This window comes from Perca flavescens, chromosome 3 (genome assembly GCF_004354835.1).
Source record: "Perca flavescens isolate YP-PL-M2 chromosome 3, PFLA_1.0, whole genome shotgun sequence".
In the NCBI taxonomy this organism is placed as follows: Eukaryota; Metazoa; Chordata; class Actinopteri; order Perciformes; family Percidae; genus Perca; species Perca flavescens.
Genome location: NC_041333.1, coordinates 16920387 through 16933714, shown reverse-complemented (window position 1 = coordinate 16933714; position 13328 = coordinate 16920387). Strand labels below are relative to the sequence as shown.

At 41.9% G+C, this 13328-nt stretch overlaps 1 protein-coding gene across 8 annotated transcripts in view; it reads right to left on the bottom strand.

The window, feature by feature from the left end:
* Positions 1–13328, bottom strand: part of rsrc1 (arginine/serine-rich coiled-coil 1) — a 129824-nt gene that overhangs the window by 4332 nt on the left and 112164 nt on the right. For all 8 annotated transcript variants that reach the window (XM_028573498.1, XM_028573496.1, XM_028573494.1 and 5 more), the window contains exon 8: positions 1191–1297. In XM_028573498.1, the coding sequence (XP_028429299.1) occupies positions 1191–1297 (107 nt within the window). The remainder of the gene's footprint in view (positions 1–1190; positions 1298–13328) is intronic.

Sequence of the window (13328 nt, the reverse complement as noted above, 5' to 3'; positions counted from 1 at the left end):
AAATACACAATTCTTGGTAATAAAATGCTGAATATACATTTCTAATGAATGCAGCTGGCTTGAAATGGAAAACAATCTTAAAAGATACACTGTAGCAGATATTAAAGGTTTCACCGGGTTCTCCTCATTAACAGTGGCTTAAAAATCATTAATGGACACAACTTATAGCTAAACGGCTATCAATACTAAAACCAAATAAACTTATATCTAAAATAAAAAAAATGTATAGGCATGTAGTCTTACACAATAACATGTTTCATGGATTATCAGTTTAATTAAATAACAAATAACTCACATATATCTACTATAGAGTTGTTATACAGTTTCTAAATGTAAAGTATATTTAGCCATTATTCCCTTTGATTGCAGAGCAGTAATAAAAAGAATGTGTAAACTTTAATTTGTATTTCATTAAAGCAACGGATTCAAATATTGCATCCCTTTTGTTTGTACTTCAAATTATATTTTCTTCAAAATTTGAAGAAAATACATTTCGTGACATTATGTTTTGCAGGGTGATTTTACAGAATAAATCTACCTTTATACACATAGAACAATCTGACATACAGTATAGGAGATCTGGATGTGAAAAATTAAAGCCTCTACCTAGCTGGATAGTGGAACCTCGTTAGGTTTCAGGTTTAATATGTGAAAGGGGCATTTACACTCTTCGGGCAGGGAAGGCAGAGTATACTGTGCATGTGAAAAGTGTGCAGTCTAAGCTGCAGCCACGTCGGTCTTGACCTTTGTCAGACTCACCAGGATGTGTCCCAAAGGTCTGTGCAGGTTTGCTGTCACATGTTGTCGCCTATCTTTTCAAAACAGCCATGAGCCCCAACAAATCTAATTCCTGCTCCTTCAGAGACAGGCACATTTCAATAATGACTTCTGTGTTTTGTCTGCATCTGCACAACCAGAGGGGGGAGAGAGAGACAGAGAGGGGAAGACAGAGGATGGCTGTTGCCTGCTGTGGCTTTTGTGTGGGTGCTGCCGCTTTGGAGGCGGCGAACAGTGGAGCGTCTGATGAAACCATCTCAGGTCGGAACAAACAGCGCTGAATGAATGTTTGATTTGGTCTGGGTTGTCTCTGGACAGACGGCACAGCGTTGCAGAGAGGGAAATTCAATAAGAGACGGAGTGAAAAGATAGAGAGAGTGAGGGGTAGGGAGAGAAAGAGGGACGTAACGCACCTTTATATCATCCCTGGATGATTTGAAAGCCTGAGGAACAAAGGAATCACTCTCGATGGCCTCAATGTCCTTTATCCTTCGCACTTGCTCCTCTAAAGAAGTTCCCTCTGAAACACATGTTACACAGAAGAGAGGCTGTGAACAAAAGCGTGCATGCATGTCCAGAAACACACACACACAGGTTTGTGGCACTATCTTTGTTGGGACCCGTCATTGACATAATGCATTCCCTAGCCCCTATTAACCTAACCTTAACCATCGCAACTAATTGCCTAACATTAACCCTTACCCTAACCATAACCATAACCAAATTCTATCCCTAATCCTAAAACCAAGTCTTAACCCTCAAAAAGCCCTTTAAAGTTGTGGGATCCAGCATTTTGGCCCCACAAAGCTGTCGGGACCCCAAAAGTATACTGGACTCCCGTTTTTTGGACCCCACAAATATAGTTAAACAAGAACACACACACACACACACACACACACACACACACACACACACACACACACACACACACACACACGCCCACCATGGGTCAGCCATCCCTCGTCATTTATGAAAGGCACCAGATTTCATTTGGACTGGGCTTAGTTGATTGCATGGTATCTCTCTGTATAATGCTCCTTGACACATACAATATAAAATATCTGATATTCCCCTATTTTAATCTTGGCCTTCTTTAAAAAAGGACTCTTGCTCAGCCAAGGGCATAGAGTCACCACAATAGGCAAGTGGAAAAAAATACTAACAAGATAATAGCCAGACAGTAAATTACACTCAGATAATGCATTCTAAAATAATCAAAATAACACAAACTCACTGCAATGGAATTTCATTATGGAGACTAAATGTGATTAAGTTTCATACACTTTTCATGTATCAGAAAGTATTTTGCTCTGGCTTGTCCAATCAAACAAAAAGATAGAAAGGGTTTCCAGTAAATTACTCTTGGATATAAACACATCAGGATTCTGCATATCAGATAACAAATCATTTCAGGAATTCAAGCGCAGTGTTCGTAGTGTAGGAGGGCAAAAATAGGTGTGCCAGGAAAGTTAGCAGCAGGGAAAAAAAACTAAAAGTCTAAATGCTCCCATTATTCTCGTGCTGCCAATCTTCCCACTGATCAGTCAATATTCATCTCTCTCTCCCCCATCCATCCGTCCTCTCCTGCACTCTCCCATCTCTCTATCTGTCAATCCAGCAGACATCCATGCTACTCTGCTCCACTGATGTCGGCTGTGTCATGAAAACAAGTACACAAACGGGAACACACACACACACACACACACACACACACACACACAACATTGGGATACAGGTACTCGCACGTATACACGTAAACTTACATACTTTGCACTCACACTTACGGCTGCCATAAATACGTACAGTACGTGCGGCATACTCTAGCAAGCAAGCATATACACATACACACATACACACACACACACACACACACACACACACACACACACACACACACACACACACACACACACACACACACACACACACAGAGCGTGCAATTGGAGCTAATAGCAGGAATTAATTCAATCCATTAGTGGCTACAGAAAGGGTGTCACAACAGATCTTTATGGCCCTGGTGTTTAATGAATAAATGAATATTTGTTCTAGCTTTCACAGCAAAGCATCACATGGCTATCACACACACACACACACACACACACACTATTATAGTTCATAATAGCACTCAAACAAATGGTTTTGATTTAAATGCACTGCAGAATTGGACAACTGAGTGACAAGTGGAATTAAGCCTTCCTATATGACAGAATATCAGCATGTCATCCAGTGCTGGGAAGATGCGAGCAGAGAAGCATTGCATAGAGGCTCCAAAAATAGTCATTACCTTGACTAGGCAGCAAGATGAAGTCTGAACACTGGCCCAATATCCTCCTGGAGACTGTGGCCTGTCTTTCACACCACTATCACCACCGCTCACTGCACGGCTGCATGAGCGTGCATGTGTTCAGATGAAAACTAATGCCTGTGACTGGCCGACAATTAATTCACTTTTTCAATTATCACTTCTCTGCTGTCCTTTGAGCATGAATGCCCTACATGAAGAACTACCACACTGACATTTATTAAAACACACACACACACACACACACACACACACACACACACACACACACACACACACACACACACACACACACACACACAATATCTGCAAGCATCTCCTTGGCAGGCCCGTCTGTTGCTAGGATGTCCATGTGTGCTGCAGAAATCCATTAAGACCTCAGACTTTTTGACAAACACATTATTGGTAGATAAAATGACTTCCATATGCTGTTTGTCAGATGTCAGTGGAAAAAGATATGTATTTCATGAGAAAATCAAAAATAATGGACTTTGAGTGCAGGCCTAGCGAGCTTAGAGTCAGACAAAAATCAATACTCTTGCTGGGCGAGCGCGCTCCTCAGCTCGGAGAGGTCAAAGTTGATATTTAATATTGACACATTATCTGGCAAATTAATTTAACAGGCCAACACAATTGTCACCGCATTAGGAACACTTCTCTGTCAGTGATGAGAGGAGGATAAAGTGAAAGCTGAGAGAGAGAAAACAGACGGAGTGAGACAGAAAGGAAAAGAAACAAAACTAGACAATTAAATGTACACTATGTACTGCTTTAAATTAGGTTACTGTTAGCTCTCTATGGCAACTGTGTATGCGTGCTGAAATGCATTACAGCGAACAAGGAAATGGGATCAAACTCAATAAACTTTTGTTTTGTATCTGCAGATTAGAAAAATGGATAGCGACTGAGCAATGTATGTTAACGTGTGTTTTGCATGTCCTTGCATGTTCACACCTGTGTGTGTGTGTGTGTGTGTGTGTGTGTGTGTGTGTGTGTGTGTGTGTGTACGTGTATAAAAGAGGCAGTCTGAAAACTCACTTGCCATCTCATTACTGAAATTAGTTGGACAGACAGTGGTGCTGATGAGTGGCTCGGAATCAATAGGCTACTGTTCTCTCTAAATAGCTGTTAGTCCACTTCATTGATTACGACCAGAGGACGAGGAGAGAAAATCAAACCAGCCAATGAAAACAGATTCTAGCTCATCTCCTTCAGCCTTGAAGATGAGAGTGTTACACAGCAGTTACACTTCCCCGCCAGAAGAGGGAGCTGTTCAACAACACATGTCTATATATGTGTAGAGGCCTTGGGCTAAGGCAGCGTTGTCTTTGTAAACTTGACTTTGGTCTACAGTTTGTCAATCAAGAGCAGCCGAGCTGAATATATTGCTGCTGCTGATTAATTCCAGTAATTGAGTGCACTAGCGTGCCAGCTAAATTACCGCAGCACTTGTTGTGTGGAGAAAAATAAATAAGGAAAACTAACTGCTTGTTTTATTGAGGTCTCGCAAATTGTGGCAAATCTTTGACAGTGTTTGAGAATGATATGGCAAACGGAGAGCTTAATGGCATTTAATGAATGTAGTTAAAATGAAGAAAGGGCAAACTGTACTGTTGTATTTATAGTGTGACTCCATTCAGCACAGTAAGTACAAGAAATATATTTGGGACAGGTCCTGTCAGAAATAGAATATAATATTTTTATATGAAGAGATTTAAATTCACAAAGTTTTTATTTTAAATGTAATTTAATAATGGCCTTCAGTATGTGTTTCTCTGAACACCACATCACTGACACATAGTCTACTGCAAAACCAACAATGATACAAACCATGTATTCCAGTTCATAGAATACATGAGGATAAACATTTCATCTAACTTTTGTAACCCACGTCTGGCTTTCACATGTGCATGGCACGCACACGCTCTCGCACAGCAACATCTCTTGGTTTCCCAGGTTTCAATAATGTGCTCTCCCTTCTTCTACCCCCCCCTCCCTCTACCGTGGTAAAGATGTGTAATTCAATGCTCAATTTAGACCCGTCTCAGAGGAGATTTTTTTTGCCTGCTAATTGATAGAAATTAAGCCATTAATCAAGCCACTAGCCATCATTCAACCCAGGGAAGATGAATTCAAACTTTCATAATAACCACCTTCCCCATTTTAGCCCTCATTAGCATTAATTTTTAATGTAATTATGCTATTCTTTTACACTGAGCTCATAAATTACTGCTCTTTTGTTGCTGGCTGGCCTTGTAAAATCCAAAGTAATGCTTTGTACTCTGATCTTTAAGGCAATTACTGGCTTCTTCACTCTTTTATCTTCCTGCATTTCCAATAACCTGCTCTCTAATGATTTATCTCCGTTGTACCCCCCCCCCACCTCCAATCCCCTTCCAAGCTCTTTCTCTCTCTCCACCAGCGGCCAACTGCCCCGCTGCCAGCCTCCGCCTCCAATCCCCCATCCGCCCACATTCTCCCCATCCCTTTACAGCAGCCCCAGATACATCATGGATGCACAAAAACTCATGCACGGATGCTTGCCTCTACCAAGTTAACTATATTAACACACTCACGCGTGTAGTGTGTGTGTGTGTGTGTGTGTGTGTAGTAACTTTGTTTACTATCTCCTTTAGTCATTTTCCAGCTCGCCCTTCATTAGTGAACATCCAGCTCCAGCAATGGCGACAACACCGGGGGAATGCCAAGGTAAGAGACTGGCGCTCCATCTCTCTCTCTCTCTCTTGGCTGGTCTCCTGTGGGTCTTACCTGTAGGCTAGCTGCTCTTGTTTATGTAACCCCTGAGCTGGGTAAGCACACACACATTCACGCATGCACTCACACAGGCACACACTCGCAGAGCTTGGCATCAAACAGCTGAGTTAAGCTTAGCAGGGCTGCGTGCTAGGGGCGATAGAGGGGCTCCGGTCTGGCCCTGTTCTCAGCAGCAGCATCCTGGCTGCATCAAAGTCTTTACCGAACGATTCTCCAGGCCCAAACAACAGGCTGCTCCAAAGCATGCCTGGGAATTGGACTGAACAACAGAAAAAAATGCAACAATAGGTTACTTATTAAAATCCGAGGAGATTTCATTATCTACACCAAATTACTCTCTGTGAGACATTTTGCTTTGCGGATCAGGATTTCCATTATACCATCACTAAAACAAATAAATTAAGAAACATAATGTGTCTGCTTGGTGTCTGCGAATGTTGCTGCTAATGAGATATTTTGTTGATATGACAGAGAAGTTTAAGCTTGTGCAACTTAGGCCCAGAGCCAAACAGCCAACTTACGTTATTAAAAAGGTGTCTGGTGTAGGCCTTGGTTAGGTAATACTTTTAGACTGTATTGATTAGGGGTTGCTGACAGGTTCTGATGTTAGCCCTGGAAATGCATCAAGTGGCTAATGAGCAGCTATTAGGCCCATTGATTTGCTGATTTCAATTGATAGCTAGCAGGCCAAAGCTGCACGTCAATATTTGCATAACTAATACCCTGCAGCTTTAGGCTTTGAAAAATGAGACCTCAATGAGTAAGGGAGACAGAAAAGAAGTAGAGAAAGAGAAGAGATGCGGATGGTGAGAGCAGATAAATACAGAGAGGCAACAGGGAGGTAGGAGTAAGAGAAACACCTGAACTATCAAAACAATCCAAATGTCAGCCATGAGTTTCCTCTCCTCTGCACAGACCTGTAGGTTGTCTGTTAGGCAGCGAACCACAAATGGTGGCGTTGCAACAATGACGAGATGTGACGCTGATGCCTGTCTGACGCCTGTGGCTGCCAGGGTCAACAGGTCACACAAAATGAAGGGAAATTCTGACAGGCTGAGCCAGATGTCCCGAGTGTGTCCCCGAGGAGCGTGCGTATATGTATGTAATGTGTTTGTAAGGGCGTGTGCGAGCGGGGAGATGTCCAATGACAGAGCAGCTGCCTAAGCCAGTCTAATGCGTGTTCCCACGAGACCACACAAGCACATAATATGCACACGTCACTCATACATTATCTCCATCCCCGGCCTCCAAAAATGCCACACGTCTCCCAACAATGCACCTTCAACCACAAATACATACACAGTCCCGAGTGATCATCCTCTGCAGTGGTCACATTCTTATTATAGTTTCAACTGGTCTATGTGGAGTTTGCCATCCTGTAGTGTCGACTCCTGTCACTGCCTAATGCTCAGTTGTCTTCCTTAAACCTTTTATATTGATAGTCAGGTCTAAACCTACGGAGAACACCATATATGATCACATACTTTGGATAACTAAGCCTTGAGCATTATTTGACCTTAGCAGATAATGACAATTTCTATTTGGCATCAGGAAATGAAGAGCAGCTGGTGACTGAGTGTCTCACACACACACACGCTTTTCTAGTGTCTTCTAGTGATAGTGATCTCCCACTCTCCAGTCAATAAAGGTCGGAATGATGAATTAAATACCCAAACAACCTGCTAATGACAGGATGACATGGCAGCCACGCGCTGTGCTCGGCTATCTCCTTCCACATCTTCGCTGATCCCTCCCCTCTCTTCTGTCATTCAACCCCATTATGCTCATCTATCCGCTCAACTTCCTCTCCTCAACTGACCCCGGTTCAACTACTCTACAGTATATTCTCCCCATCTGTACTAACAAATCCAGCTACAACAATTAAATGCATGTGTTTAGACTCCTTCTGTCTGCGCCCATAATGAAATCATGGGGAGGAACAATAGATTGGCCCAAGTCTATCCTTCCATCTATACCTCTATCTATCATGCACAATCTCTGAAGCCACAGACTGTTTTTATAAGAAATGATGATGCATGTAATTGTTTGATTCTACCATCAAAACTGCACTGACTCATCTAAAGACTTGCTGCAGTATTTGTTTGTTCATATAAGTGTCACACAAACCTCAGACATTAACTTATGAGATTTTGATGAGAACATTTTTGAAAAAACGATATAACTCTAACTACATTCCGGCTTTCAAATACAGTTTTCATTAAAGCTCAAAAAAAAAAAAAAAAAAGATACAGTATTTACTCGTAATTGGCTCGGATGGAGAATTTACCATTCATCAGGGATGACGTGTTTATTGTTACGTTGTGAACATTGTACCTATCACTATCATGGGTATAAATAATGCATTCATTGCCAAAGACAAGGGTCTACTTTTTGGAAAACTAGTACAAACAAAGCTTAAAACATCTACTGTATATTTACTACATATAAGTCAGCTATTTATCTGAAATCCTAGCTAAGACCTGACTGCACAGTGCTAACTGCAAACAGAGAGCTAACCAAAACCAGGTGGGTGTGTTTCCCTCGCTATGTGTAAGGGAGAGAAAGAGAGCGGTATGAGTGTTAGCCGATGTCCTGTGCCTGGGCAGCATCACAAAATCTCATTAAATAGTGAAGCTTTCACAGGCTGAGTGGTGAGATCTTCAAGATCACAGCCACTTTCTCTGTCAACGGGCTCGAAAGGGGACTGGTGGCATTCCTAACATTTTGTATTCAATTCTGTTCCCTTACATTCTTTTAAATTCTTACAGAGTAAAAAGTTCTGCTTTTGTTACTCCAGGACTCATATGTCAAGAAAAACACATCTCAAGGACAATTTTTTTGAAAATGAAGGAATTTTTGTCCCTGTGACACTTAAGTAGATACTCATTGATTAAGGTTGGTTTATTAAACATTTTCAACACAGAAAGTGAAGGGCAGCTTGTATTTAATGTAAAACAGCAGAGGCTTTAAAAGAAAACGGAGAAGTGTTGTAAAAATACAGCAGAACATAGATGAAGGAACATGTACCTGAAACTCATCTCTCCCTCTCCTACGTGTTCAGTAACCTGGAGTACAATAACAGTCTGTCTGTGAGAGGAGGAGCTCTTTATTAAGCACAGTGCTGTTTTAGTGTGATTAGAATATGGAGTCCTTCCCTGCCCTTTACCAGAAATAACATGCATTTGACTGCATTAACTTGACGTTAAAATAGGCGTGTGTTTGAGTGTGTGTGTGTGTGTGTGTGTGAAAAAGTGCAGTGGTCTCCATTTTTCGATCCCGGGCTGGTCAGCAGCTCTTTTATTAACAACTCTATAATTAGAGAAACACCAAGCAGCTAATTACTTAATTGGAGAAAGGTCTTTAAAATGAAAATGATGTAATCTGAATCCAGGAAACGGGCTCGATTTTCACATACGCTAATATATGAACGTCGACACACAAACAGGCACACACACCTCGTGACCTACAGTCTTCTTGACGTGTAGCCATCAAGCAACCAACTCTTTCCCCTTAGTTGGGTTGTAATTGATTTTCCCTTTCACTCTGCTGGCTCCTGACAGTGTGTGTGTGTGTGTGTGTGTGTGTGTGTGTTGGTGACAGAGGAAAAGGGACAGCGAGTCTCCTGTTTGTGTGGTCTGCTACAAACTATATTATTAAAGGTCGTGTGTGTGTGTGTGTGTGTGTGTGTGTGTGTGTGTGAGTCGTAATTAATTAGACAAATGCCCTCTACCTCCTCCTCTTCTGACCTCAGAAGACTAATAACCTTGGCATTGTGTAATACATTACACTTTTTTTGTCCTGTCACATTCTGCCTTATTGAAGGACGTGCAAAAATAACAAAACAAGAGTGACATCATCAATTGGATGTAAATCAAAATCATCCTTCATGGCTTAAATTACAGGAAAGAAATGCATATGTAGTCGTGTGACTATAATGTCCAGTCAGTCCTGATAGGTTTGATTCCTGTCAGCTGTACTGGTGTGTACTCCCAGCAAGTATAAAGGTATACTTATAAGGGTCACTAAACAGAGGTTTAAATCATTAAACCCAAGAGGCTATAATCTGATGTACTCAACAGTTGATCAATACAAATTGTGCTGAGGCACTCACTTGGGAAATTGAACACTGGAAGTTTGAGTTTGTGAGGTATTTGGAAATACAGTGTAGATGCGTGTCCCGTGTGAACAGAGACAAAAAGGGAACTGACCAATGATGTGTGCCAGTATGAATTATTATATATATACTCTCGTACATTTCAGTGAAGTATTAGTAGTTGTATGCTGTCTATTGACCTTTTCACGTGTGCACATGTACACTTTCTTTTACACAGTAGTGCAAAAAGTGCGCATGCGCACACACACACACACACACACACACACACACACACACACACACACACACACACACACACACACACACACACACACGCACGCACGCACACGCACACGCACGCACACGCACGCACACCTCTTAAGTGACCTGTGATGTCTAATGACAAACCTTGGGGGGCTACCACATGGCCAGAGCCACCCAGGATGCCAGCACTTTGACCTGCAACAGTCTGCGGGTGTGTCTAATCACAGCAGTCTGACCACCCTGTCAGACTGAAAGAAGTACACTACTGCTGTGTATGATCATGTCCAGACATACCAGTGTGTGTGTGTGTAAGTCACTTTCACATACTGGGAATGTTTTCAGTTAGAGTGGCAAACTAATACTCTACCTTTAATCTCCTAATAGTGAAGCTAGTTACACACATTATTTAGCTGCATTTACCGTTCAATTTTCAGGATTTTTATAAGTAAAATTCTTATAAAATTACATTTTAACTATTAGATTAAAAAATTAAAAAACATTTGTTGCTGTAGGAAGCACTTTTAAACCAATTATTCAGTACTTAACATTAATTGAATCAAGACACATTTTCACATTCAATATCTAATTTTAAACCAGTTAAACCAGATTTATTTTTTTAAATATAAAAAAATAAATCAGCCCGGTTACTCAAGCGAGGTTGCTGAACACCCATCGGTCCACTGGTAGCAGGTTAATTGATAAGGGTGACCCAAGAAACGATTACCAATCACAGAGGGTAAAAGGGTGCTGTCAATCATTTGTCCTCTTGACCTGAATGAACACAGGTTGGAAGCTTGCATGGTCAATCTCTGTGTAATCTAGCCTATGGCAGAGATAGCTAGGCTGCTATCAGGTCAAACATGTCATTCCGTAGATATCCTTATAGAAATGATTACGCTGTAGGCTCCATAGCTGCAGAAGTGACAGCAACGCCGGGCAGCATCAGCATCCCATTACCCCGGGACAACAAAGGGTCACGTGGGGTTAGCAGAATTCGGCATGCGCCTCTCCCTCGTTCATGGGACCAGCAGTGCTCAGGACAGGAGGTCACCTAATCACCTTGCAGAGCCATCTCCAAGGGAGGAAAGGGGAAGCGAGAGGTAGGGGGTGGAAAAAATCAACTTTAAATTTGCAGTGATGAAAAATCAATAAAGCAGTAATTGCTTGGCTTATCACCGTGCAATGAAACAAATTGGGAGGAGAAGGAAGGGAAGGAGAGGGCTGGCGTCCATGCTGCACGCCAGGTTTTTTTTGGCTGCAGTGTGTGGAGCTGAGCATAGGACCAGCGAGAGAAGAGAGAGAGAGAGAGAGAGAGAGAGAGAGAGAGAGAGAGAGAGAGAGAGAGAGAGAGAGAGTAGTTGGGCTTCAGTGGGCCAAGACAAGGAAAAAAGGTCTCCTTGTGATAATTAAATCTTCTCACACTGATTTTCTGCCAAATTTATTTCCCCAGGGACCATAACTCTGATTCAGTGCTTACAAGCCTTGCATAACTAATCATTTCAAGGTGGGGGGAACCACAAACCTGAATGCACTGGGAGGAGAGAGGAGAAAATAAAAAGAGAGATGGCTAGACCGAGTGTGTGGCACTATTCATCTCTAAATCAATCATTATTTCGGCAGGACAAAAATCAGAAACAAGCGTGGAACGTTCTTCTGTAAGATTCTGTTTAAAACAGAGCTTTAAGTGAAGGCGTAATTGATTGTCAATGCACAAAACATCCTTTAATTCCTGCAACAAATAGAACCCATAAAGCCGATGAAGTGTCGGTTCAATATTCCTCTGACTTTTCCGGCATGATTGTGTTGAACATAATAACACAACAAATAAGGCCATTTATCTGAAGTAACGACAGGAGATGAGGCTTACTCCACTAATCAATATCAAATCGATACAAACCAGATTTTCTTACATCAAAATCACTGAGACAGATCTTTCTTCAGCGCAGAGTGCACAAGAGCAATACAGTGCCTCCCTCGAGCCTTGAGGTAGATCATATAGCCGGTGGAAAGAATACAGTTAACAAAAAGTATAATGCTCTACCCAGAGAGAGGATGCTGGGAACTATAATTATAGCTTGGTATAATTCAGACACTCTCCTTATTGAATCCTCATGTTTTAGTTAATGTGATGAGATCATGGACACCAGATCACTCGTGTTTACCAGCAGATGAATTTTACCGCTTGTCCTTCAAGTGGCAGCCTGAGCAGCGGCGATGCTGATCGGCGAGGTAGCGTGGCACGCCACACCATGGCCCCGGTAATTAAAACATTTAAAGCAGAGCCAGTCCCCCTGTGCTCCCGGGGTGTGATATGGGGGTCACGCGCCTGTAGATTCTAATTTGTGCACCATTTGTATTCATGACAGGCACGTGCTAAATATTTAACAGCAGCCCGGCAGGAGTTTTGTATTGTTAGGCTTTCCAGGTCAAATAATTTGATTTCAAGGCAGATTACATTAAGCGTCAATGTCCAAGCCACCACTTTCACTTGCCTCTCATTTCCTGTCTTTTATTACAGCCGAGATAGGCCAGAACTGAAGGGATATGGCTCTGGATTATACAAGAGCTTGTTATCCGTGGATTAGTTATTATTTTCAATTAGAAAAGGGATCACATCGTTTATTATGGACGAACACACCCACACCGTTATTGTATGCAGACGCTTGCATGCAGAGCGGAAATTTTAGCTGACTGACAAATTGTTTTGTAGAGCATGTAATCACAACTAACAAGATATATATATATATATATATATATATATATATATATATATATATATACATGCACCCCTAACGATATTTCACTTATATTGATTTGACTCAGGCATCCTACAGTCGGTGAAGATGTGTATTCTGTATTTATGTTGAACAAGTAAGGTAAGAAACCAAATCCAGACATTTTCTGTTTCAGCCCAGGCCCTATGGTGATTGACAACAGAGCTAGTTAAACTGTGATGAGGCGTTAATGGATGCTAGGTCGAGGAAGTGAGGAGGGGGAGAGTCAGCAGGAGGGGGGTCTGCGACTGAATATTTAATGGTCATATAATTCCTGAACAGAGACACACACAGACAGGTACACACCCAACCCGTGACCTGTCCTACACACCGCGTAATTAGG